General features: G+C 37.2%; 1 protein-coding gene and 1 long non-coding RNA gene across 9 annotated transcripts; one reads left to right on the top strand and one right to left on the bottom strand.

The window, feature by feature from the left end:
- Positions 1 to 80: 80 nt before the first annotated feature.
- On the bottom strand, positions 81 to 26,598 carry LOC122629470 (serine-rich adhesin for platelets). 8 transcript variants are annotated; one of them, XM_043812896.1, is made up of 12 exons: positions 26,138 to 26,598; positions 24,093 to 24,645; positions 23,067 to 23,228; positions 22,418 to 22,922; positions 19,189 to 22,032; positions 15,433 to 16,000; positions 11,886 to 12,129; positions 11,560 to 11,780; positions 11,226 to 11,478; positions 9,406 to 9,732; positions 4,133 to 4,390; positions 81 to 2,913 (listed from the first exon to the last, which is right to left on the bottom strand). In XM_043812896.1, the coding sequence occupies exons 2-12, from the start codon at positions 24,307 to 24,309 to the stop codon at positions 1,709 to 1,711; spliced, it is 6,804 nt and encodes a 2,267-aa protein (XP_043668831.1). In that variant the 5' UTR covers positions 24,310 to 24,645; positions 26,138 to 26,598; the 3' UTR covers positions 81 to 1,708. The 8 variants fall into 8 exon arrangements, with proteins under 8 accessions (XP_043668831.1, XP_043668832.1, XP_043668834.1 ...); XM_043812897.1 differs by lacking the exon at positions 24,093 to 24,645 and having other exon boundaries at positions 26,138 to 26,597; XM_043812902.1 differs by lacking the exon at positions 26,138 to 26,598 and having other exon boundaries at positions 2,770 to 2,913; positions 4,120 to 4,390; positions 24,093 to 24,624.
- Positions 2,815 to 3,931, top strand: LOC122629483. The gene is made up of 2 exons (XR_006327276.1): positions 2,815 to 2,947; positions 3,091 to 3,931. It is a non-coding gene; the product is annotated as an uncharacterized LOC122629483 (long non-coding RNA).
- Positions 26,599 to 26,823: the final 225 nt, after the last annotated feature.

The following is a 26,823-nucleotide window of genomic DNA, read 5'->3' as shown; positions in this document are numbered from 1 at the left end:
TAATAAAACAAATAAAATATTACTGTATACTTTGTTGTAAATAAATAAAAAATTATTCAATCAGGGAAAACAAAAGTTCATAAATTTATGATTGGTCATTTATTAGTCAATTATAATTTGGCCATATGTCGACATTATTTTACTAACCTCATTACACTATCCACTCATTTTTTATTTCCATCACATTTTTTGCGATTACACGTTACTATGCTCCTAAATATTTATACGTGTATCCGCAATATACAAGTCGACGAATTAGTAGCTAATATAATATGTATTATTACAAGTCGATTTAAAATTTGAGGTTAGAATAAAAATTGATATTCTTACTACTATTATTAGCAGTTTTAATATTTGGCTGATTATGAGTTGAAGTGTGACCTGATAAATTTTATATTAGACGTGCATGATTTAATGCAATATACAGATCAAATTGTTAATATTTTTTCAATGAAAGAAAGCGATTTTGCTACTTTAGGTAGATGAGTTTTCACAGAAAGTGTAAGATGACAATTTATTTTTGCACCATAAGATTGTATCATGGAACAAATACGAGTAGTAATGTTTAGAATACTGGTACTTTTGTACTGTATTTAATACTTTATCAAATCTTTTAGTAAATTAATATTGTGGTAAGAGATCTAATATGATTTCAAATTAAATTTATTATTATTTAATATTTATGTTCAATTTGATACCAAAAAGAAATATTTAATATTTTGTGATAAGCGTTGCATTTTTTAAGAATATATATGTTAATGATAATTTCCACTACAGGGTTTAACTTAATTATAATTTAAACTTAATATCTATCTTTGATTTTCTATATATTATGTGAAAAACATCTGTAGTAATCTTAAATAAAGCATTTTTAATTTTCCATTAATATTATTAGTTAAAATTATCATCAATTTGTTGGCCAACCAGAATACATGTCGTCAGTAAATATATCGAAATATTATTGGTAATACAACAGACATAATTTGTTAAGAATAGAGATTCAAATATTAACATACACAATAATGTAAATAACTTTGAGATAAAAAGAACATTCCTTTGTACAAACTAACCATTGTAGCATTTTAACAGTAAAATTTATATATCATATTTCTTGTAATTAATACATTCGTTTCTATGCTACTGTATTAGAAAATATAAAATTTGTGGAAGACTTGTTTAATAATAATAATATGCATAAATAAAGAAATGAATTAAGAAGTAATCAGTCAGCTATCACAGATAATTGTTTTTAAAGAATTGTATTCCCTATTATGTATATTATTTATTGAATCAAAACATTTATAATAACTATTAATTTTATTTGTATATTTTATTTAAGTGTATGTTTAATTACTTTCTCATATCTACTTTCATGAAACTATCCTTTGATGCTTCATATTCCTGACGACATGCAGTCAATACGATTGGCAAAATGGTAAGAACTTTAGAACGTGTAAAATCACAGTTTCTATGTACTGCATACTTGTAATATGAAATTTTGCAATCTAGTATAAACCAACAGTCATCGAATAACACATTCGATTAGCTATATATCGATATCCTTTGTCTCCGACAAAATGTACCATCCATTCTGCAAGATCGCTCATCATTGTGGATATACAGCATTATCCTATCCCATGGACAATGAATTTTGAAAAATTAAAGAGATTTGAAAGGTAGCAATCTAACCTATTCCATGTCTTGGACTTTACTCTTGTTCTACACTAATGTCAACAGTTTTGACTCTGGAAGAGTCAGTTGGAAGTAGCCGAAGTCGTTCTGGTTCTGCATCAAGCATAATAATACACATAAAGCTCTTACCAGAAGTTTGATCTCTTGGATAAATTGTTACAGGTGCGAACTTATCAACAGAACCATCGACATACGAGCAAAGTTTCCTGTATACTTGAGGAAAATGCTTTTTGAGGGAAACGCCACGAAGCCTTAATTGTTTTTGAATATTCGTGAAACCAATTTCTCTTGCTCTTCTAGATGCGTTTTGACCAACGTTGGTGCTCGTGGGCAATGACGTGAGAACGAGCGTTTCCGGCGAGTCCATTTCCCTAGTGATGTTACATGGTGACGTCGTCTTACCTTGCGGAGACGTTGAGAAATTGGGTTGTCTAAAAGCTGAGTCCAAACGAAGTTTGGCGCACCGTGATACTAATTGCCGTTCCCATTTAACAGCACCACTTGTTGGTACCTCGCTAACAACGCAAATGGCAACATAGAGAACCAATCTGGTATCCGGATTGTAGGATTTACAAAGCCTCATTACTTCGGCATAGAGCTCTGCACCCATTTCACCAGGCAAGAGATCTGACCATCTAATGTAAGTAGGCTCACCAAGCTCTGGGAAACCATTTCCAACGAATCTCTCTGCTGCCTCTGGACTTGAAAAGAAACATTTTACTGCGCCACGTCCATGGGAAGCGTAACCGCGTTTAGCCAAGGCGGAGATGTGTCTTAAAGTCCTTGGATCCTCCTTCGCTGACGACAACACTTCTTTGCAGAGACTACCAGCGCGAGAATGTAAACAGATTCTTCGATGTCGTTGCCAATGAGCCCTTCTACACTCTCTCGAGCAGTACAAGCAGGTGCAATTGTGGCAGCTCTTGTAGGATCTTCTTGCTTCGAGTAAAGTAGCAGAATTAGTGCATTTATTATTTCGACAGTGCACTATCTTGTCCGTGGCATTCGTTGTCAGACCATTTCTCTCTTGTTGAGCATTATCGAAGGAGACCCGTCGTCGACGTTGCTGACCGGCCGATTTCGATTGCAAGGAAACCGATGCAGTTTTCGAAGATATCAGGTCGCTCCCATCGCTCTTTCGTCTTGTCAGCTTTACCGCGTCACATGAGCCACGTTGATCCTCGTACGATCCCTGTAGCTCGAGCGTGCTTCTAACGGACTCTGCGACATTTCATTAATTTTCGACATCGTCAGAGTAAGATATAACTTCGAATTTAAGTGGTAAAAAGTAAGATAGGATAACGATAAGCTGCGGAGGAGGAAGGACACCTTATTTGTCTGTTTTCTAATATAATTCTATTGTATTTACCTAAGGATACATTTCTCATCTATTTTTAGGATGCGATAGGTAATAGGAACAATCAACACGAGGAAGAAACGGTATTGGTGGTGTCCTTGTGACTCCAGCAGACTTTATTTCTACCAGGAACTGCATACCGTTGTATGGTTCTTTCTAACAGGTTATGGTGTAATAACTCAAATCAAAGATTGGTCTTTACCATGCATAATAAATATTTACCGTTAATAGCTATCTCAATATAATTCGTGCATTCATAGATATTTATTCGTTCTATCAATTGAATTAACTACATTAATTGTTATGTTCGTTAGGTCAATCGATGTTATCAAATTATCGATATTCCCTACGTTATCACTGAATCAAGCTTATAATTGTACAATTATACATATACAGGTGTTTTGTTGTTCAATATTTCTATGTCGTTTTGCTTTTCGTTCGATCGAAACACACACACACACATCTCTCATTTAAAAATACAATTTTAATCCATAATATTTAATAAAATAATCTTTTACAGATAGAGGATACTTCGGTCCGTTGTGACGTGATGATAAACGTTTGTCCCGTTGATACTCGATTCCAGAAATCTTTTTCCTTTCGATATTCATCGAAGATTTATACATCGGTTTCTATTTCGAACTTCGTAGTGATTGCCACTGCGCACTTGATATCGTTAATTAGATATTTATATTGTATTTAATTGTATTTTTTATTTTTTTATTTTTTAAGGATTTCTTCTCTTTCTATTTTATCTTCGGACGTTTAAAGTGCCCGTTTCGATCGTTCGTGCTGATTCTCTCTTAAGTTCGCTTTCATGTCAATTGCGTTGGTTCCATCTTGCACCGTATTAAAGCGTTAAGCATTACTTCGGTTTGCATTATACAGATTAATCATTCGCCGTGGAGTAATTGTTTTATCGTGTGTCTTTTTGATAAAGGAGTTCTACATATATTTTGATGATTATGTCAAGTGATACAACCTGCGTATGTACAGATATACATACACGGTATTAGACTTCGATAGAAATTTTGTTGAGAAATTTGTTGTGCGTCAAAACGTAAACTTACATAGTCCTCCTACCTTGGAGGTCTTGACGTAGGTCGCTGCAGCTTTTCCCGGCTTTAGCATTAGTCTGACCAATGTTTGATCGATGACGCATGGACGACGAAGTCGTAGAGCTAACTACAGGACCTGGTCCAGGACTAGGTGTACGCGACGCAGGTGGCAGACCCAGAAGGGAATCAAGGACATCCTCTAGAGTGGTCGACCCGGGGCTTGGTTTGTTTCGCGGTACAGCCGATGTCATCGTCATCTCGACCACGTCACCCTGTCCCGAATCTAATCGATTTTATTGAAAGAAAAGAAAAAAAAATAGAGATAGGCACAAGATCACTCTCTTAGAAGAAGTGAATATTTTTACTTATGGTATCTCACTTTGTATTCCCATAATGCTATTGAACTCGTTATTTAATCATTATATATCATGAATGATATGCGAGAACATTATTGTGGGATTAGCGCGTTTATCAGTCCAAGCGAGCTATATAATGAACACCGAGTGTTATAAACTAGAAGTAGAAGAACAAGAAGAACACGATCAAAAGCGGCATGCGCGCGAATACGGATTTAGAGAAAACTTTATTTATTATGTAGTACTTAAGAAAACGACAAAGTTTTGGACGCGTTCGGAGCGTACGAATGAAATTTTTATATAAGATCGATTTGCACGAGCGTTATATGTAATAAAAATAGGAATTTACATAGGGAAGTGCGCCAGTTGTGTGGCATGCTACAGATATGGATCGTTTTATGAAAATCACACGAAAGACAAACGGTAAAAGCAATTACAGACATCTGCGACTAGCTGTAGCTGCCAATTTTCTTTTCTTCTTCTTTTTTTCGTTTATTTTTTCTTTTTATATGTAAGACTACAATGGCTGGTGAACTTATAATCGGAAATTATTGAAGTTCTCAACGTATCGCAAATACGGGTTACTGTATGAACGTTATAGAAAAAAAATTTATCTCGTCTTACGGTTAATGAATATAGGACATCCAACCTTCTTCGTGTCATTGCGCATTCACGGGTTGGCTATTATAATGCCGTTGAAGTATTTTATCGTAGATCGCGAGCTAAAGCCAGCGATAGATTTATGCACATATATATCTGACCGTGATTCCGTTTGGGAGCCACGCTGTCGTCTACTAGCCTTGACCTAGAGCTAGACCGAAGTGTGATCGAAGTGTAGAGAATTGTTGGACTACAATTGTTTGTCAAAACAGGAGAGCTTGTAAAACTTTGCTTCACGTAAGCAATTTCGTTTCTTAGTTTTCTTGTTTCTTTCTTTTTTTTTTTTTTTCTTACACACTTAACGTCTTTTGTATAGGACCAACGTGCTGTTTTATTCTACTTTATATGAGAATAAATAAAAAGAAAGAAAGTTATATAAAAAAAAAAAAAAAAATAAACAGAACGAATACGATCTTTGAATATCTAAAACAAAAGCATATAGCGAAAAATGATAACAAGCCAATTATAACACAAAGTTTGTCACTTACCGTGGCAATAAATGGACGAATAGTAATGAAAACAAACAAATAAATCATAATTTTATGGACAAATTAAACAATTAGAAAGATCTCGACTATAAGAGCATGGAAGGATACTGGGAGAACGATCGGATTTAAATCGGATAAAAAAAAGGAAACAAGGGGCCTAACGCAAAGGATGAAAAGAATAATTTATTGTTAAAAAGGATAAATATACTCTCTACAGATAAATAAGAACAGAAAATATAAGTACAAGAATCATCTTTAAGAGTGACTGAAGCACCCATATACGAGAACGACTTTTTTTATATGTATTAACGAACACAAAGAGAGTAGAGTACGATATTTATAGAGCAAAATTAATGCGGCCCACGATGTGCTTTGAACACGATGTATGTATATACATACATACATTCTACGGCGAGCGATCATGGTACTGCGATCACTACTCTGTAATAAGAAGTTATACAACTTTCCGATCCTTGGGCGAGTCGTTACCCGAGAGAGCTGATTGTGTGTCGCGAATGTGCTTTTGCGAGCAAATGCACTTTCAATGTTGCTGTGGTAATAGCAATCTTGATAATAGTAGTACTATTTTTCAACTACAACTGACGATGGTTGTAATAATGATAATAATAGTAATAATAATAATAATAATAATAATTATAATAATTATAATAATAATAATAATAATAATAGTAATAATAATAATCATAATCATAATAATAGCGATATTAAACAATAATACAATGAACAGTGATATTAATAATTAAGAATAAGAAGAAAGATAACAACACAACAACAATATAACAATAACGCCGCTGCGGCTGTAGCATACAAATAATGAGTAATACATGTGATATATGTACACATATTTTCTTCATGTATGTGTACATTCAGGCATATATTACATGTATGCATACTGTGTGTAAATATGTATATGTATATATATATATATATATATATGCATATGCACGCAGTAGATGTATCAAGTATGCATACACAAAATTTAGTTGCAGTATGTATATATGCAACACTGATGCAGCGATATTTATACAGCATAAAAACGTAACTAACTTTACAGTGGACGTACGTATGCACATAAGAAGCAGTTAACTACAACTACTATAAAGATCTTTTCTGGTTTAACGGAATTTTTTTCTTCTTTTAACGGTCGTAATACTATTTATAAAGAGAGCAAAATGGTAATTAATAAAGAAAAACTGGACCTTTCGTATAGCTTTATATTAATATGTCATAAAATTAGTGCGACAAAGGAAAGAGACTCTTCTCCAACAAATACTGTATTATCTTAAGTGAACACATAAAATCTAATTTACAAAATGAAACGGTTTTGTACCATATAAAAAAGAATCTTCGCTAAGGTATAGCTTGTAATATTATAAAAAAAGAAGTGTGAAATAACAAAAAATCCTTTTTTCCAAGTAGCTAAATCGAGAAGCTAATTTTAAGTAGAATATTTGGATGGGTCCTTTAATCGCACAATTTTCGCGATCGCTCGAACGTAGAATGGAAAATTTCGTTCGTCCGAAAAGAAAACATATTGTCATGGCTTTTAAAAGATTTTTCTTTTATGATAATCGACAAATAAATGATTATCTATAGAAATGAAGAATAATAATTATTTAGTTATATCCCTTTTGCGACTCTATTTTAACGATATGTATATACTTTACAAAGGGATTGTTGTAAAGGGATTGTTAAGCACCCGTCGCTTATAATGCTAACAAAAAGTAAAAATGAAATGTGGAAGAACGATATATAAACTGATTGTACTAGATGATTTCATAATGTAAAAGATCTCTTCGATCTATTTTACGAAATTTATCTTAGACTGTCAATGAAAGCACTGCGTGAATGCACCATTAGTAGTCTGTCTATAGTAATTGTACTAATCAGATATACATACGCATATATATATATATATATATATATATATATATATATATATATATACACACACTATAGCATTCTATAGCTATAAACTCTTCTAAAACAAAATACTAATATTATTAATAGAAATAGTTTGTTTGTTTCAGTTTATGAAAAAATGTCGTAAGTTGGCGATATGTCATGGATCGTTCCATAATTGATATACGGTAATACTATATCTAGTATAACGAAAATAGCGTATATAGATGTAATAAAGTTAATCTAATTTAATGAAAAACTATTTATGTACATACTCGGAAAAGCACTGATGCTTTTGCACACATTTGTAAGCATGCACATTACTTTCGACGCTTATAACAATAATAATAATAGTAATAATAATAATAATAATAATAATAATAATAATAATAATAATAATAATAATAATAATGATGATGATGATGATGATGATGATGATGATGATGATGATGATGATGATGATGATGATGATGATGATGATGATGATGATGATGATGATGATAATGATAATAATAATGATAATGATAATGATAACGGTGATAGTGATGGTGATGATGATAATGACGATGATAATAATAATAATGATAATGATAATAATAATAATAATAATAATAATAATAATAATAATAATAATAATAATAACTAGATAAAAAATTATTCCTCGCGTATTGTAATATATATATATATATAATGATTTTTTCATAGGCACGTATGATAATATTTTATATGTACGTTTAAACAGAAGAATAGAATTATTTTTATTTTTTTAATAGCTTTTTATCTTCCAAATAATATTGATTATTTCTAATAACTATTCTTTTAATAATAATTCTACGACCATTCTGACGTCTTTTCGAACAGAATTGCCGAAGAAATAAGAAGTTATCAATGTTACTAAAGCAAAAACAGTTGTAATCGCTATACAAGGAGTTTGGTGTTTACGTAGAAACGAGAGTAAAAGAGGCACATCCAGGTACGTAGTTTACACGTAAACGTGTGTAAGATCGCGCGTTTAGTGGACATAGGATATACCGGGACTTGATAACATACAAATTTACATCGAATGTAAACTTATGAGAGACGTGATATCACCGAAAATAAATTTGGAGCTCAATATAAAATCATAATTCAGATAGTATTGAAAAAAAAAAAAAAAAAAAAGAAAAGTTTAATTTATCATTAAAGCGTATAAGAAATTGAGCTATGATCGAGGCATTACCTTCATTGTATTTACTTGTTATTTTTAATCTCTACTATCAGACGACGATATTAAATAAGAGCAAAAAGAATAATAATAAAAAAATAAATAAATAATAAAAAAGAAAAAAAAAAATAGCTAACTCCATTGTACATAAAACAAAAATATCTACACTCAGCGTCCGCGGGTTCTCCGATGTCGAAATCATCGTCAAGTCACTAACATTAGCAGCCTTATTATGTTCTAGGCATTTTTAAAAATGTGCGAAATGCGAGGATCGAACGATTTCTCGATGTATAGGCGCGCGTATTATATGTGTGCGTGTACGTGTTATATACTATAGATACAGAAATTGTCGCGTTCAAAAATAGAAAATATTTTAAGGCTGTACGAATGAGAAAGAAAGAAAGAAAGAGAGAGAGAGAGAGAGAGAGAGAGAGAGAGAGAGAGAGAAAGAGAGAAGGAAGTCGCTTGCCTAAAAAATGAATTCGATACGAAGAGAGAAGAGCTACAAAGTTGGCATTTCTAGAGTCTGGAGTCAAGATATATCGCGCTTAATAATAATCCAAGATGCTTTAATCTTTCCATTTTGCTTTTTTTGCGGCTTTGGCGATATTTTTTTCTGTTCTTTTTTGTTTTGTTTTTGTTTTCCGCTAGGCGAGCAACAACTCACCACGGTGATGGCGTTGCTGTTGTTGCTGATGTTGCCGTTGCTGATATATCTGAGGATGATTATAATTGGCGGAGGACGACGATGGCGACAGGCAAAGACTGCCGCGGACACTTCCATGCATTTGTGGTTGTTCATCATCGAGTGGCGGCGTCACGTCTAGATAAAGACCGGAAGTCGCGGAGTCCATGCAACTGCACGATTCTGTACCGGTAGCGTTGCATCCGACGCAACATTCGGTATCTGTAGCCAGGCTCATCGGAGTTTCCGGCGAATCCACGGGTCTCGTACCAACGAACGAGCTTTCCATCCAGCAGAGCCTCGCGCTTCCTTCGATGAAATAGATCACGCTCTTTTAGGAACATCGTACACACAATTTTGCAACTTTTAATCGCGACTTTTTTTCTCGGTCGCTACATTTTCTCCCCATTCACAACGGTTCTCACGTGTACTATCGGTGAAAGAACCCACGTGACCTTTGACATGTGTTAATTAGGTGAATGTCGACGCACGTTAGTAGTACACGTTTGGAGAAAGAAAGAGAGAAAGGAGAGAATGTAATGTAGAAAAAGATCGATGAAAGACCGTCCTTTATCGCATTTCGCAAATGAATCCTCGATATTGATTTCTTAATCTTAATATTAATAGAAGACAAAATCATGATAGGGCAACGAACGAACGATAGGAGACATAAACGTAAGTTAAGATCATTTTGCGAAGTACGAGTGAAATTAATCATTAGAATCCGGTCGACGTTTCCTTTGAACAAATATTAGTACTTGGAAAATGTAATACATTAAGAAAATGTTCCTCAATTCTTCGTCGTTTTTGCCATGAATTTATAAGCTTTGTTCGCCTACGAATTTATCACTTTCTTAAACTTCATTTCACTGCGAACGTAATTGTTTCGCCGGGAAATTATGTAATACGTACACTGGAGTTTTTCAATTTTAATTACATGAAGAAGCAGCATTTCTTCGCGGTTGTATCGATGTATAATATGCCTTTTAAAACACTGACCCATATTGTTTTCTCTTCAACAAAAGATCAAGGTGAAGAAAATCCGCGTAGCTTTGTTCCGTTTTTGAAGTGGCGTCCTCACACAGAACATATATTGAAGTAGGTTTGGAGGCATTTAAATTTGCTCACCTATTTTGAATTTTGCGTAAATGACTTCGGCGACGTCGTAAAAAAAGCGGCACTCGACAGACGTTAAACACGTCGAGCGAGGTGATAATAGTTTTTTTTCTGTTTTTTTCTTTCTTTCTTTTTTTTCCTTTGCAAATGAAAATCTAAAGAAGTTATAGTATTGCTGGAAAATAATGTTTACCGACAAATGACAAAAGTAAAAAATACGTGGCTCACACGCATTCTATAAAGTGTATTGTTATGAAATAGCTATACGGAGAGACAAAGTAAAACGATTTTCGTTAAACGATAAACCGAACAACAATAGGCAAAAAGCTTCCCTTTACTAAAAAATAAAAACAAGTAGCCAGAAAAGACGAAGGCGATAAAGTGTGTGCAAATGTAAAGATGCATGGTGAGAGAAAAAAGATAAAGGACGACAGTGATAAGATAAAGAAAGAACTTAGAGACGACGTAATCCTCAGAGAGACAGAAAGAGAGAGAGAGAGAGAGAGAGAGAGAGAGAGAGAGAGAGAGAGAGAGAGAGAGAGAGAGAAACAGAATAAAAAGTATGTATATGTAATATTCAATGCAAAAAAGACGGAAGAATAAAGATTTACCTGTGTTTTGCAGAACAAAAATGGTGATAGTGCGTTCGTGGTAACGAGGTGTTTTTGGCGGGGTTTAGTGCTCACCTCTGGGACTGGTGGACCTTACTTCACCCCTATCTTCCCAGTCTTCTGGTCGAGGCAAGGGAGAGAGTCTTTCGTTTCCGTCGACCTCTTGGCCGCTTTGTACATAATGTACAATGGCTGAAGTCACCTCCTTTATAGAATTTCTCACTTCCAATTGTTGATTCGTCGTCTGCTGTTGATGGTGCGGTTGTTGCGTCTGCTGCTGCTGCTGATGTTGATGTTGTTGATTCTGATGCTGTTGCTGTTGCTGTTGCTGCAAGGTGAATGGAAATTCTTCATTCGCGGACAAATTGCTCGATTGCTCGTTAACCTTACGAATGAATTATAGACTAACCTTATTTGGTGATTGCAGCTGAGAAAGTATACCCTGAGCGAGACGTTCCGCCGGTGTACGTGGGTTGCTTAGCCGTTCTTGCGAACGCCAACCCAAATAAGGTTGCCGATGATAGAACGATAATTTTGCTGAACTTGCCGGTGAACTTCCAGCGCTGTTTAACAAACTGGTACTCCATCTTGAGAATACAGGAGGCGTAGGACTAGGACTTAATAGAGCGCCTAAAAATAAAAATAAATACTGTAATTGATCTCTTTTATTCTCGTTAAGTTTATTCCCAAAACTTACGTACACACGTACGCAAAATAAAAATATTGTGGTTTTACCTGTGGTTGGTTGTCTATTCGAGGAGGATGAAAGAGATGACAGCGAGGTAGTTTTCGAGCCGAGCGCACGCCAACCTCCATGCTGAGATGCATCGGAGTGTCTCTTTAATCGGAAACCATCGCGAGCCGTGGGAGAATTTTTGTACCAGTCTGGAACGTTTAGTCGTTGTAGAGACCTTTGTACCCTTAATTCGTGCTCACTTGGCACACGTTCACCGACTTTCTGCAGTTCGTTTTCTGGCGGCTGCAATAATACACATACGCGTATACACATATACGTAAATATAAAAAAGAAGAAAAAATAACCATTCAAAATCGCTACGGTGTCGTTTCTATTTATCATCTTCTATACAAATTTGGATCGACTTCAAAAATTTTCTTTATAAAGAGCTTACAACATCGACATTGATCGTTCTTACCATGTTTATAAAATATTTTTCGGATCTTATTGTCATTTTATATGTATTATAATCATTTTTTTTTAACTTTGCAATTTTAACTCTACAGTAATTTAAATGACACTTCTTTCGGACGTGATCGTTGAATGTTCAAAACAATCGAAGATACATCCCTGAAGTCTTTCGAGTGAATCTTGAGAAAGCTAACGGACGGTGTTTGTAATTATTATCTGAAAAGCTTATACGTGTGTGTAGGTAAGAGATAAAATGTAACAATAGATCTCGGTGCATTCACAATAACGATTCTTAAGGAGAGATGGAATTGAGTGGCACAGAAAGTCTGGTGTGTTTGTACATATATGTATATGATATATATAGATACATCTATTCACACTTAGCACACACACACACACATGTCTATAAGTATATATATAATACCGTGACATGAATTCCTATACGAATGAAGCCTAACGTCAATGTACGGATAGGAAGAATGTTATGCAATGAGGTCCCTTAATGCAATGTGTATATGATCGTAAGCGTGGCACGCGGTTAAGTATTTCACGTGTGAGCAGTAGCTCTCTTTCTCCGCCTCGTCATATACCATTTACATAGATGCGTGGTATGTAAGTACTTAGATGCAGGTGTGGGTCTTCGAATCGATTTGCCAGAGATACGAAGAATCTACACGCGACACAATTTCGTTGGTAAGAGGGAGAAGACAAACGGGCGCTGGCGCAGATCGTCGTCGCCGTTGCTTTCAAATATAAACCGGAAGTCCTCCGCTTCTTTTATTGCGATAGAAACGTATGTAAGAATGATCGTAAATAAATATTCGTAAATAAATATTATAGTTTAAAAATGGATTGATACGAGAGTGAAGTAATTTTCCACGTAGGTATATACTCGAAGTTGAATATTAACAAATTCGTTTAATTTTCGCGACGCAACCGTGCTGAATTAAATTAAAGCTATATATGTGTGTGTATATATATATATATATATATATATATATATATATATATATATATATATATAGGCAAATATATTTAAATAAAATAATAGTTAGAAGGAGGTTTAACGGAGCAAGAAACAATTTTGTACGTATATTTTAACAGATGTATGTAGCGTTCATATTAAGAAGGTGAGAAAAGTAAATATATATGTATATTTTCTTTTATAAAAATTCAACAAGGTGTAAAACGAAGTAATTTGTTCCAATGTTATAATTGAGAGATGGGAGAGGGTTGATTGAAGAAACAGAAAAATAAAAAAATAAAAATAAAAAAGAAAGAAAAAAGAACATCAACAATAGAACTAATTTTGTTTTAAATCGTAATGAAGTTGATCGATTCTAAGAGCAAATGTTTCGTTGTGCTGCTCGAAAAGGACGATTTAAAACAATCTCGTCGAAAATGGATAAAAATCGAAGCGATGAGTGGAAACTTCCCAAAGCGGAAGGCAGATTCTGCTTTGGAAGGTGTTATGCGCACTTCGTAAAAGAACGCTATTGATCTCATCATGATATCCGATGACGGTACTGTAGACGAGCCACCGCATACTTTAGAATCTACGGATATCGAGTTCTATAATTTTGTTCTACCTTTAATCCGGGTTCTTAGTAGCAAGACAACGACGATATCGGTAATCGGTAACTTCGAACGATTTTCTATGTGTTCTAGATTTTCCAGATAGTTGCAGATAAGATTTCTAAATATATCTACACAATGATGGAACCTATTTTTGTCAAAGACGACAAGCATTGTCTGACCGGTCGATTTGGAACAATTGCTTTTCATATGGAGAAATCTATGAATCATTTAGAGTACTACGTAACAATGGCGTTAAAGACGACTTGTTGATCATGACGTGCTTGATTCCTTTATGGGGGGACGAGCATATCAAAGTAATTAAGAGGGTATGAGGAGCATTTTTCATCACGCCAGACGTCGACCATTATCATGCTAATGGAAAGTAGGACGAGAATAGTTTCTATGAAGTATAAACGTACATACGTCATCTTAGACGCAAAGAGAGACGATAAGGGAGAATCGTAGTACGGCTGAAAATGGTTTGGAATGGATAATGAGAACAGGTAAACGGAGGGTTCGAAAAGAAACCAAACATTCGAACGATATTGTACGAAACTATTTACTATCCTTAATTAACTTAATTCAATATTCTGCGATGAACGATCAAGATTCTATGTTGTTACGGAATTCTTCGGAATTGAATGAACTTCGTCGGAGAATAATAGAAAACTTATTGGATATGCCACGTAAGTGATAGATACGTAAAGATAGAGAGAAATGAAGATTCGAATGTGACCTTGAAAATTCGTTAACACGTTAAGAGAGACGTGTCGTGAATATAAACTGTATCGAGATATATCATAGTGTTAACGATCGATGTTAATTGAAGGAATGCTAATTTACCATTTGATGTTGGGTAATAGTGAGCACACGAAGTCGTGTAAAATACTGCATTGAGAACGAAATAGCACCCTCATGTACATGATATATACACCACGCAGATCTTCATGTGACTTCCACTTTTACCGTACTTCTCACAAAGCGTACACGTTATAAAGGGAGCACCGAGTAACGCGAGGATGCTCACGGTAAAAAGGGATGAGAAAAAAATAATCTCGAGATATTTAACACAAAAGCGTTCGCGCACGAAGACTATCGAAACGTCGTAAAGGCGATAAAACAAGCAGCTTAACGTTACTACTAATAACCTCGACACTTTTCTATATCTCAAGATAAAGAATCGTGAAATAATTTGTAACAAGTGCGAGATTAACATCGAGAATGATAAGTTAGTTTCTAATCATCATCGATATCTTTATCTTTTTTACATCTCATAGCGAACATCTGTTCAGACTTACGAGGGAAACATTAATCGTTAGACGCTGACAATTAACGTGACCACAATGCAAAATTAGAAAGAAAGAAAGAAAGAGAAGGGAAAAAGGGAAAACAATCGTAGAAAAAAACATTTCAAATAGATAAAGATTGTTCAGAGATGACATAAAAGTAGGAATTTAAAGGCCTCTCCCTTTTTGCCCAATTAAGAAAGAACAACGTACATACGTTGGCAGACGGAGTGAAAGACAGAGAGACAGACAACGTAGAAAACGATCTTACCTTAACAAAGTGAAGGTTCTCCTTGTCAAGGAGAAACTCCATGGATTTGTGCGGACGTTGATCGATGCCAGACGCGGTTCCGTCGTTTCGCTGGTTTCTGTGGCAAGAGCCAACGGGCAACTGAGGTACACGTAGGGCGTTCTCTAGGCTCGTACCTTGGGGTACAACGCTCGAGGTGTGGTTCAGGTCTAACAAACTCCTAGTCTTTTTGTTGCTGTTACCGGCGTTGCTACAGCTTGAGGAGTCAACGACGTTGGTCGTTAGAACGATCTCGTCATCGAGGTCGGTTTCGAGAAGTCCGACCGGACGCTGCTCTTGCTGAGCGGCCTGCATCGCGCGGGCCTTCGCCATTTCGATGGCCGCCGGATTTCCAAGGTCCGTCACGGCGCGTCGGCGCGACACCGCTGACGATGATAATAACGACGACGACGACGACGACGACGGTGCCGACGTCGTCGACGACGATGATGCCGCCGCACCCGAGATTCTACAGCCCGATGATACTAGACGGGGTGGTTGTGGCGGTAGGGGTGGTTTGCTGCTGCATACTGGCGCCCTCCTGCCGGAACTGAAACAACCCTCTCCGACTCTTACATCATACATTCATGAAAAAACATCCCAAAAAAGTCAACTTAACTTTCTCTCTCTTTTTTTTTTTTTTTTCCACTACGAACTATATGATTTTTTAATGATCACGCTTGAAATATAGTCCTGAGCAATATAAGAGTATTGTTACACTAGCTGTTCTTCATTTAGCAATAATATTTTTAATCATTTTCGTTATTTTAAAAACTTTCTACACATAGGGTATCTCCTCTTGATAAATTCATACAAAAATCGTCGATATTATTGATAATATCAAAGAATATTTATTAATATATTCATAAGAGGGAGGGTATTTCTTGATTAAATTAAAAACAAGTTCTATGGACATTTGAGGAGTTAACGATCGACTTAAATCATTTGTAAATCAAGTTTACAATGATTTATTTTTCACAGTAAAACTTTCCGTGCTCGGTATAAAAATCTCGTTTAACAAATTCATCATAAAATCGATAACTTTCCTTTCCTTAAAGTTTCCGTCTTTTTCGGAGACACCGTATGCATGACAATAGGGCATCGAGAGAACATCTGAGATTGGTCAACACAGTTCTGACTTTTTTAGAGATGTGTTTGTGAACTTTTTGCAATCTCACGGGAATGATTCACGATTCTTTTGATCAAATTCTAATAATCATTGCTATTCGGTCGTTTAAAATTCCAATTTATTCCTAATATTCAGTAAGAATATTACTACTACTATTTATCGTTAGAATCCGATTCATGAGAACGCGTATCACTCACAATAGTCCCATTCACACGAAGTTTCTTCGTAGCTGCCAAATAAGAATAAAATAGTAGCTATTTAGGGCTCGTACTCCGCGAAGAGCTCGGAACAGTGCATATGTCTGTCCTCGATGTTAAAGCATATGGTAATCCGCTATATAAAAGCTTAGTTATATCTAACGATAGAGTGTCTTGTATGCATTGAAGGAAGTTTCGTTATCTTTTTACCGTTTGAAAGATGATTTGCCACAAAAGAAAAAATTTTTAAAAATATAGATAACGATTCTGATATATTGCAAATCATAAATTTTCACTTATCTCTTCCTGTAAATAGCAATGTTTGAAAACGTCGGCTCGAATCTCAACGAGATGCATACAACTTTACAAGGAAATTAAACTATTCGAGGAAAGAACGTCGAGGCACTATACAAGTACGATAATCTTGGACTTTCGAAAAGAAAGCACTCATCGTACGTTGTATCTTTTTACTATGTTCTATTGTTTAAGTATTAATAGACAACAAATATATTACAAAATAAAAATTTACCTTGTTACGTTACGTCCGAGTGTCATTGGATTTGTAATGACTTCGAATTTCGCTTAAAAAATTCTAATCCACGTGTAATTATCGTCCATCGCGACAATTCTTTCCTATCGATTTTATGAACAAAATGATTTACGAACGAGTTACTTCGATTACAAATAATTTCTCATCGTTTATACATTTCTCATTGAATATAATGATATGAGTCAGGAACTCGATAATCATGTACTATGATATAGAGAATGGCACCTACGCGACGTCGCGTGTCAATGACACAAAATAGCGTATGCCTAAACGTGAAAGTGGTACGTGCACGTTCTAACTAACGGATGTAATCGAGGAAATCGTGAATTAAGTATGTATGATGAGTATCTCAACCCTTCGTTGGCGAGCTCCGTAACGGAACACCAATTCTGCCGTCGAGAGCGACATAACTGTTCCTTTTTAATACGCAAAGTACATTTAGCGACACAACATCTATATGACGTATTATAATCAATAAAAAAAAATAAATATATATATATAAAAAAAAAAAAAGTAAGGAAATGATCTTTTATATGTTAGATAAAACTAAAACCTAAAGTATAACTTCTCTTACTGGTTACTTCATAATTCACTGACACCGGTAAGCATTTTTCTGGCAGTAACTTTTTCTCATGTCTCATCATACGCGCGAATGTATAGTGCGTTACGTAATCGTTATTTCTGATGCTTACTAGAACATGGAATTTAAACATGGTCGGACTTCGTAAGTATAATGCGCCGTGCATCGTATCTAAACGTTATAACTGCGTTTACTTATCACGTTTCAAAAAAGAGAGAGAGAGAGAGAGAAAGAGAGAAATAAAGACAGAGAGAGTGACAGAGATGAAGAGAAAAAACAGTCGGACGAAAGTTATGCGATCTCACGAAGAAGAATAACACTTAAAAACGAGGCTTCGTTAAAGCTCAGAAGGAGAGATTACTCCGTGAACGAAGATACGAAACGTGGGAACGTTCTATTTTATACTTTAAACTACTCGGTTCACTTTCCGGAACGCGCAATAAACGAAAAATTATGGAAAGTTTCGTTTGTACCGATCCTTTTCGAGGGAATGAAGGTTTGTTCACTGCAAACTCATGTCACAAAGTCTTCTTCGGAGCTAGCCAAACGGTAACTATTCTTTCTAAGAATCTTTTCCTCGAACAAGCTAGAAAAAAAGCAGTAGATATATTTCGTCAGAATCCAATAAAGTAAAATAGAATTATCCATGATAGGTGCATACTCGCTACGTTGTCTGTTAACTGTCCAATACTCGTCTGGAGTGCTATTACGTATCAAAAACTGTCGAGATAGCAGTTTTTTCACATAACAATAAGTCAGCCTATCGAGAAGAAACGATTATTCATAACGTTCGAGCAAACATTCGAAAATAATTTCAATCGAGATTGATGTGTATCTTAAAGATAAGAAAGAATCTGGCGAACGTCCAAAAGAAAAATGCGTGTCAAACAACAGATCTCCGGTAAAAGCGTCAGCGTAACTTCGATAGAATCTAATGTAAACAAACACGCGTTAAGGCGCGTACCAGTCAGACCGAGTACAAGATACGCCTTGTGTTTCGTAATGATAGAAACGAAAGGGCGTTCTTGCGAAACGTATTATTTATACATATATCTATGTAATTAAATCGCTTGCTCCGTAGACGTATGTCTAGAGTGTATGTATATACCACGAGCTTGTCCTACTTAAACGAAAATGATAAGAAAACGACGATTCGTAATATTCGGTCGTTCGTAACTCGATCCTCTTCCGTCGCGACGCAAAAGTACGTCCGACGCAAAAATAGCACAGTTATCCGTGCGTTCGACTCCAATAGGAGCCGATGGAAAACAACGTGACTCACCTAACACTGGAGGCACTCCTTTGAAGATCGACATTGTTTCTCCCGGTATCGTCAGATCTACTTTCGAGGGCAACGACCTCGTCCTTCGATCTCTCTTCGTCCGGCGGATGCAAGGGTATAATGATATAATCCGGTTCCTTCTTCGTTCTTTCCTGATAAAACTCATTGCGATTCGAGTGTTGCCCGATACGGGAATCGCATTTGTTTTGTATCTCCGAACGAGGTACCTTTGACCTACCACTAAACCTCAACTTGGAGAATCTCTGTAAGAAACAACCGATACCACCCTTCTTCCTTTCTTCGTTCTTCAAGACCGTCGGTTGTTTCGTATTGATGGTCGCCGATCTTTCAACCGCGGTATTTTTCCAAAGCTTAGAGTCATTCTTTGAGGCCGATTCCATGGTCTTGCTCGTTGATGTAAGGTCATCAACTTTCGCCGGTAAAGTCATACTTTCCGTTGTCTTCGTTATCGCCGCCGTTGTAATTTTCGACCACGTCGTTTCCTCCCGTTGTCCGTCACGATCACCGCGATGATTCGTATCAACTGGCAAAGCTACTGCCATCGTCGACTGACTCCCACTACCTTGACTAACTTTCAGACTGTCGGCTTTATTGCCGCTTGGTGGGGAAGTACGATCACCATGAAGAGTTTGTCCCCACGCCTGCTCTACCACCACTTCCGCCTCCTTTTTCTTATTACGCCCCTCCATCGTCGCATCTACCTTCTCCGCAATGTCTACCATCTTCTTCGTAGTGTTCCTACCGGAAACCTCGCTTCCAACTTGCTGCTCTTTCTTGCCGTCTTCTTCGTCCACTCCGCTATCCGTCAAGTTCTCGTCTCTCTTCTCTCTCTCCTCCGACAATAAATCTTCGTTCTCTCTCGAACGAACAGATAAATCGTTCTTTTCTGGATAAAATTCGCCTATGAACGATCTCTTTTTTTGTAATTTTACTTCCCTCGGGGTTTCTCGTAAATCATCGTCGCACAAGGAAGCAATGCTTTGAAGCAACATCGTTTCTTCCAATAAGTCACGAAAGGTCCTATCTTTATCTATTTGTTCACTATTAAGATCTTCCTCTTCTAATGTGGTGTCCAGTAGGTTAAGCTTTCCTATAGGTTTGCTCTCCAGACAGGGATAATCTACCTCATCGTCTACGAAAACGCGATTATTAACATTTTCTCCATGCACCGAAAAAAAAGCCGAGTTTTTTTTTATCTGGCCAAAAAGTGATTCCTCGGCGTGCTTTGAAACGTTCTCCGTGGATTTTGAGTAAGAGCCGAGCGAGGGTGCGAAATCGGCACGAGAATCACCGCTCAAATTTAATGCGGAGCTGCTGCCAGTACGTGTCGATCTCGAGTCGGACACTTTGAGACGCGAGGATCGTCCTGAACTGGATTCCTCCAATTCGTCACAGGCATCCATTCGTTGAAAAGCACCTCTGCTAGCTTGAAAAGACTTAATGTAATCGTATTGCTGTGCCAATTCGTAACTGGCATTATTGATGACTCGTTTCTTCCTGCTAGCATTCCTAGGTGACCTCGTACTTTCATCATTGGATACCGACGGTATCGCACGCCTTCGGAAATTTCTCTCATCGACTTCAAATTGTTGCGCCAATTCGTAACTAGCGTTTTTCTTTACCTTTTGCGACATTTGCTTATTGGAATATTGCCTACGAATGGCATCTACGATATCGTTGCCACCACCACCTTCCTCGACTTCTCGTTTGAGCCGTTTCACGGCCTCATCAACGACCGCGTCTATATCGTTCTCCATAGCCATCGCTATATCCAATACGTTGCTACGATCTTGAGTCTTCACGGTCGATGCGATCTGTTGCTGCTCCTCGTATTCGTCGCTGTCAGCATCAACGTTCTCCTCCTCGCCGTTCTGTACATCCGTCGTTGAAAGATCATTGTGCATCGCTCCAACGTCGATTCTTGCATTCTGAGCTGGCTGAGTTCTTACCGAACACGATCGCCGTTTTGTCGCTTCAATGTCGTTCTCTTTCTCACTGGATCCATGCAGTTCGCCATCTTCGTGATTCAGCATATCCTCCAGACCACGTACGCTTTTGACTTCCGCCATTTTGTGATCTTTCATACTCATATCGTCGCACGATCGTTCATCCTCTTCCCTCGTAGATGTTGATATGCCGCAAAGATCCAGGTCGATGGGTACGCTGGTAACTTTGGTATAATTCTCAAATAAATTTGACGTAGATACAAATGACTTTGATCTCGAAGAAACGAGCTCCGCCAATATATCCGGATCGTGAGCGTATTCGTTGACGATCGAAGGCAAACTGGGTGCGCTTTGAGATTTCTCCGTAAATCTAAAATTAAAACACTCCTCTTCGGTCCACCGTTGACGTTGATATTGCTGGTGCTGCCGCTGCTCGTGAAGATGCTCGTGACCGAAACGTTGCTGTTGCTGTTGCTGACGATGATGATGACGAGGATGACGAGCATCGTGTTCGCTGTTCATCTTACTATGACCATGAGCCGTGCTACTGGTTATATTTAAACTTGTCTGCAACAGACGCGTGGAAGACGACGCTACTTTTTGGCCAGACTTCAGATCTAAGAACATATCCCTTCTTGACTCAACACCGATCTTTCGCAAATCTATAGTGTTTTTATAATCCAATGACGTCGCATAATTGCAACTCGAATCGCCGAAGGCGTGCAATCTGTCCTCGAAGTATCCGCATCCACGGCGATTCGGATTTAATAACCGTTCGTCTTCCTCGAATTCTTCGTCGTCGCCATCGTCTTCGTACTCTTCTTCTTCTTCTTCTTCTTCTTCTTCTTCTTCCTCCTCTTCTTCGTACCAGAAGTTTCTGTTTCATGTGAAATGGAATAAAGAAATTTCACAAAACATAATAAAAATTGAAAGATGAAAGCGATACTTTCAACAATTTTCTTAAATATGAAATATAGCTTGTATAATATTTTACTTCCGAACTTGATAATAATAGGTGTAAAGTCAAGGATGTTTCTTCATGGCCAGGATCGCATTTATTTCGGCCAACAAACATTTGTTATAACTAAGGCTATGTCTCGCGATTTGGGTAGCCGCTGCCAAGAGAATGTATGTATATTCTATTTCGTACGATGCACAGTGTTTCATACAATTCACGTAATTTTATATACAATAGTATCTTTATTTTTACCTTAAAACTATAATGTTATGTGTTCATCTCTGAAAAAAGAGCAAAATCTCACCTTGATCGTAATTCGTTCCTTTCGGACCTCGCGAAGTTTAACTTCCTTTTCGGATACGACGATACATGTTCATTGAATGATGTCACTTCTTCGAAATCCGTAGCCTTTTGACAGATATTCAAACTGTCGAAGCTACGGTAGGGTCTAATCCGTGGAAAGTGATCGACAGAATTGGAAAATCCATTTTGCACTACTGCATCGTTATCTTGCTCGAGACTATCCGGCGACGTGTTCCCCAAATGAGACACATTCGAGTGATAGGAATACTCGAGAGAATCGAAACTATAACTGGACGGTGATAAGGTAGCACAAGTTCTTTCCAGAGACTCGAATTGTAACAATGAACTGGATCTAGACGATCCAGAGGACCTTGAAGATCTTGGAGAAGTCGGAAAATCATCAAAAGTCACATAAGGATCACGCTCGTCTGTGTTGTTATTTCTTCGACATCTCTTCTTAGGTATTATGGAGTTGAATTCGGCATCGTTATCGTTTATTCTTTCACCTAGAAAATAATGTTGAGTGATTATTACTATTATTATTATTGTTGTTGTTGTTTTTATTGTTGTTATCGTTATTATTATTGTGTGTGTGTGTGTGTGTGTTTGTGGATGAGAAATGTTACTAAAAAAGATCCATTTAAACATACCTGTAATGTTTTCTTTTCTTTCGATGTGTATAACACTTTCCGTTTCTGAATCTGAGCCCAACCAATAAGTCGTACCACTGTGATCGGAATCGCTCTGCAAATCGTCAGAGGTTTCTTCGAAAATGGTCTCTAAAAAATCGACTTGCTGCACTGGTACTGCATCTGCAATTACAAGTGAATCTTTTATGTAGAACACGTAAGTATGTCGAATTTTTTACATAGCGTTAAGTAAATGGAATAGAACTAAATCTATTGTAAATTTATGAAGTGTATAATAAAACAAACATTTATGATTCTTATCAAATTCCAACTTTTTCTTTTACCGCTCAAGTAGAAATTTATGAAAGTTTTCATAATAAAATAGAGATGCGAACGATAATGACTTTTTGTATTAATCCCCGATCGATCATTAAATACGAGTTATTTGTACGATAAACTATTAACAGTTTTTACTCACAAGTCAATTCAATATCTAACGAGTATATCAGGAACAGAGTTTCAGGAAGGCTTATCGATCGATCGATGAAGTAAGCTCGTAAACCGAACGTCGAAGTAATTAATTCCAACGTTTTTAAGTTAATCGCGATAGTGACATGATATTTTGCTCCGAAAAAAAACTTGATCTATCGAACGATTGGAATATTCTTGAAAAATAAAGATCCTTCCACGAGCGATATAGCCAAAATGATCAAAGAAGCATTCGTAGGATGTAGATAGATGAAACGAAGAAAGAAGGGAAAGCGGTCTTGATCATGAAAGCAAGAAGGTTGTTCCGTGTTAAGTACTGAATAAAATGATATATGAGTATAAGAGAGATGGAAACAGAGAAAGAGAGAGAGAGAGAGAGAGAGAGAGAGAGAGAGAGAATGAGAAGGAAGGGAGAAAATAGAAGTAAGTGGTATGAGAATGGATAAAAGAGGAAGTGTGAGAAAGAGAGAGATAGAGAAAGAGAGAGAAAGAGAGAAATAGAGACAGGTGTATGTGTATGTGTGTGTGTGTGTGTGTGTACGTGTTTAACAAGCAAACCTTTAACACGTAAATCCTCGTGTGTAGATTGAAAACGGGAATGATGTTGTAGCTGGAAACCATAGGCCGGAAGCCATGGATTCGGTCCGTTTACCAGATTCATGTCGATGGATCCATCGAGGGAGGACTTTTCCTGCTCGTCCTCCATTGTCCCCGTGCATGTTGCCAGCACAGACGCCGCCGGCGACGTTACCATTCCCAAATCGCTATCGCTCATCTCCTCTCTCTTTCTTTCTCTCTCTCTCCTTCTCTGAGAGAGGTCAAAAAGAGGGACCAGTATATCCGACCCCCCTCAAGCGCAGCCAATCATTAATCGCCTCGCTGAATCGTCTGTCCTTTGTCTTATATCGTTTGAATATCATTCATACTCTACTATCTCTTTCTCTCTCGCCTCTTCCACCCTTCGGGAAGCCTTCAGGCTCGTGGTACCAATTATTTAGCGCCATTTTTTCTTTTTTTTTTTTTTTTTAAGAATCTACGCTCAGCCAAAACTTCGATGTCTTACAATAGCTCGTACGTTCGATGATCGAACTCGACGTCCATGTTGGTGACGCTAAATCAATGAAAAACGAAAGAGTCTAGATTAGAAGAAGAGATTGATCTTTCGTTTTTGAATCGTTCAACCGGACGAAATCGGACGACGCGCCGACGAGAAACTCTTCTTAACTCGCTAAAGTACCGACGACTAATTCGATAAGAATCCAAGTCTACGCCCCCAACATAGGGTGAATTAAAGAAAGTGGGTACTTCGTGTAATACGTAATTAGATGTACGATCATCCGAGAACAGCAGATCTTTCTCGAGTGTCTCTTTTCCGCTCGCTCCAGATTATACTGAACTATTTCTTTAGAAAGAACACGAACTCTCTAACGCTTTTTAAAATTTAAGAATTGTGTCTAGGAACGCGAACGTACGTGTGCGAGATGTATAGATGTATCATGCAAAAATAGGTAGTTATAATTTGTGAGGTGAAAGTGACGGTGCAAATATCTGTGACGGTGTTATGCAATTTTTGGATACAGGTATGTACTTTGATTTAAAGTTTATAAATATTACATAGATAGGATAAAAGGATAAAGTTCGATGTAAATGTTTATTTAACATGAGTTACTTTTTTTACACATTGTACCGCGAACATACGAAAGGAAATGAAAGGATTGGATTAAAGAGAAAGATCGTTGGGAAAGGCGTACGGTGATATATTCCCCCTGAGGAAGTTCACTCGTTAGCAGCTGTCAAAGGACATCGCAGCATCCACGATGCGTCAGACGGAAGAATGTTGGACGGAGATCGAGATGTAAGGAAAAAGCAACAGAGAGAGCGAGAGCGAGAGAGAGAGAGAGAGAGAGAGAGAGAGAGAGAGAGAGAGAGAGAGGTGAACGATCGTGTGTAACGTACGCATGAACGTATACAGACGAAAATACACATACGCATACATACAAAGAAACACGTGATGCATATACATACACATACCAGGTGTTACATCTTAATCGATCTATGCGAATACCAAGATTATTAACGACAAACGATATAAGATAATTACACGATTTCGTATTTCGAGTAATCTTTAATATCCACGTTCATCGTCTTTGTCAACTATTGTACAAATATTCTCTCTTTTTACGAAATGATTAATTTCGATGGTATTCAAAATGGATCGATTGAAAGGAGACACCCTGTATATACGTACGACATAACGTTCCGATTAGAGAAGGATGAGAAGAGAAAGAGAAGAAAAGAAAGGAGAAAGGAGAGGGTAGAGCGCGATCATCGAGTAGGAGCAGGAGATGGCGGAGAAAAGAGCGAGAAAAGGAGCGTAGAGAGGAAAAAGGATATAAGGAGGTTAGAAACGCATGGAGAATTCCGAAGCGCGACGGTAATGCGCGGCAGAGTATCGGATACCTGTAAGTAAGCGCGCACATTCCACAATCCCACGGTGTGCGCTCACTACCTCCCTCTCGTCCTTCTTACCTTTACCCTTTTGCTAGCAATCTCTCTCTAAATCACCTTTAATTTCTTATTCGTAAACTGATACGAAGACGTACCGTGACGTGACGAGAGAGCAAGGAACATGGACATTGCGCTTCTATGCGTTCGAGTTCTTCGTTTGTAAAAAGAGGAGGAGCCGAAGAAAAAACCTCTCCTCGCCTATAATCGACCGATCACTCGCGCGATTTTGTGAAGATGGCGAACAATCGCGTTACGGTTCGCCACTCTGTCACCGGACGCACATCCATGTAATGTTTACCGATACTTTCGTTACGTCGTCGAACTGTATTACTAATTACCTGTCGCACAGAACGCGATTAGCTTCAAGAATGCGATCGTATAACCGAGAGAAAAGTATCTTCGCACTGCGAGGTAAATACTAGAACGAAACTCACCGCTTTCGCCCGCGGTGCCGCGTCTCCGGCCCCCACCCACGCGAACTACCGCCACGTGACACGCTCGGGCCAGCCAATCGCATGAGTCCGGATCAGGCCCCTCTTGGAAGCCTTCCTAAGATCATCTTCGTGTGGATCCGATGCTCCGATTTTCTTCGTTTCTCTTTCGTTTTCTTCTCACGTAAATCTTATTTTATCAAAAGAAGAATTTCAATTGAAACTAATTAACTTGGACGATTTCAATTTTGATAAACTTCAAGATCTAGCCTTGTTTATATCTACTCTTCTACAAAGAATATATAGGAGAAACATATATACGTGTTCAAAATTATTTACGAAGTCAGTTT

The sequence above is a fragment of the Vespula pensylvanica genome, chromosome 5 (genome assembly GCF_014466175.1).
Source record: "Vespula pensylvanica isolate Volc-1 chromosome 5, ASM1446617v1, whole genome shotgun sequence".
NCBI lineage: Eukaryota > Metazoa > Arthropoda > Insecta > Hymenoptera > Vespidae > Vespula > Vespula pensylvanica.
Note: the sequence above shows the minus strand (reverse complement) of the source record. Positions and strands in the feature narration are given on the sequence as shown.

Coding starts and splice junctions, on each gene's coding strand:
- LOC122629470 (XM_043812896.1), bottom strand. CDS start 24,309: ATGAGCGATAGCGATTTGGGAATGGTAACGTCGCCGGCGGCGTCTGTG. Junction 23,229..24,092: donor CGAGGATTTACGTGTTAAAG/GTTTGCTTGTTA, acceptor TTGTAATTGCAG/ATGCAGTACCAGTGCAGCAA. Junction 4,391..9,405: donor ACAGCAACGCCATCACCGTG/GTGAGTTGTTGC, acceptor AAAATCGATTAG/ATTCGGGACAGGGTGACGTG.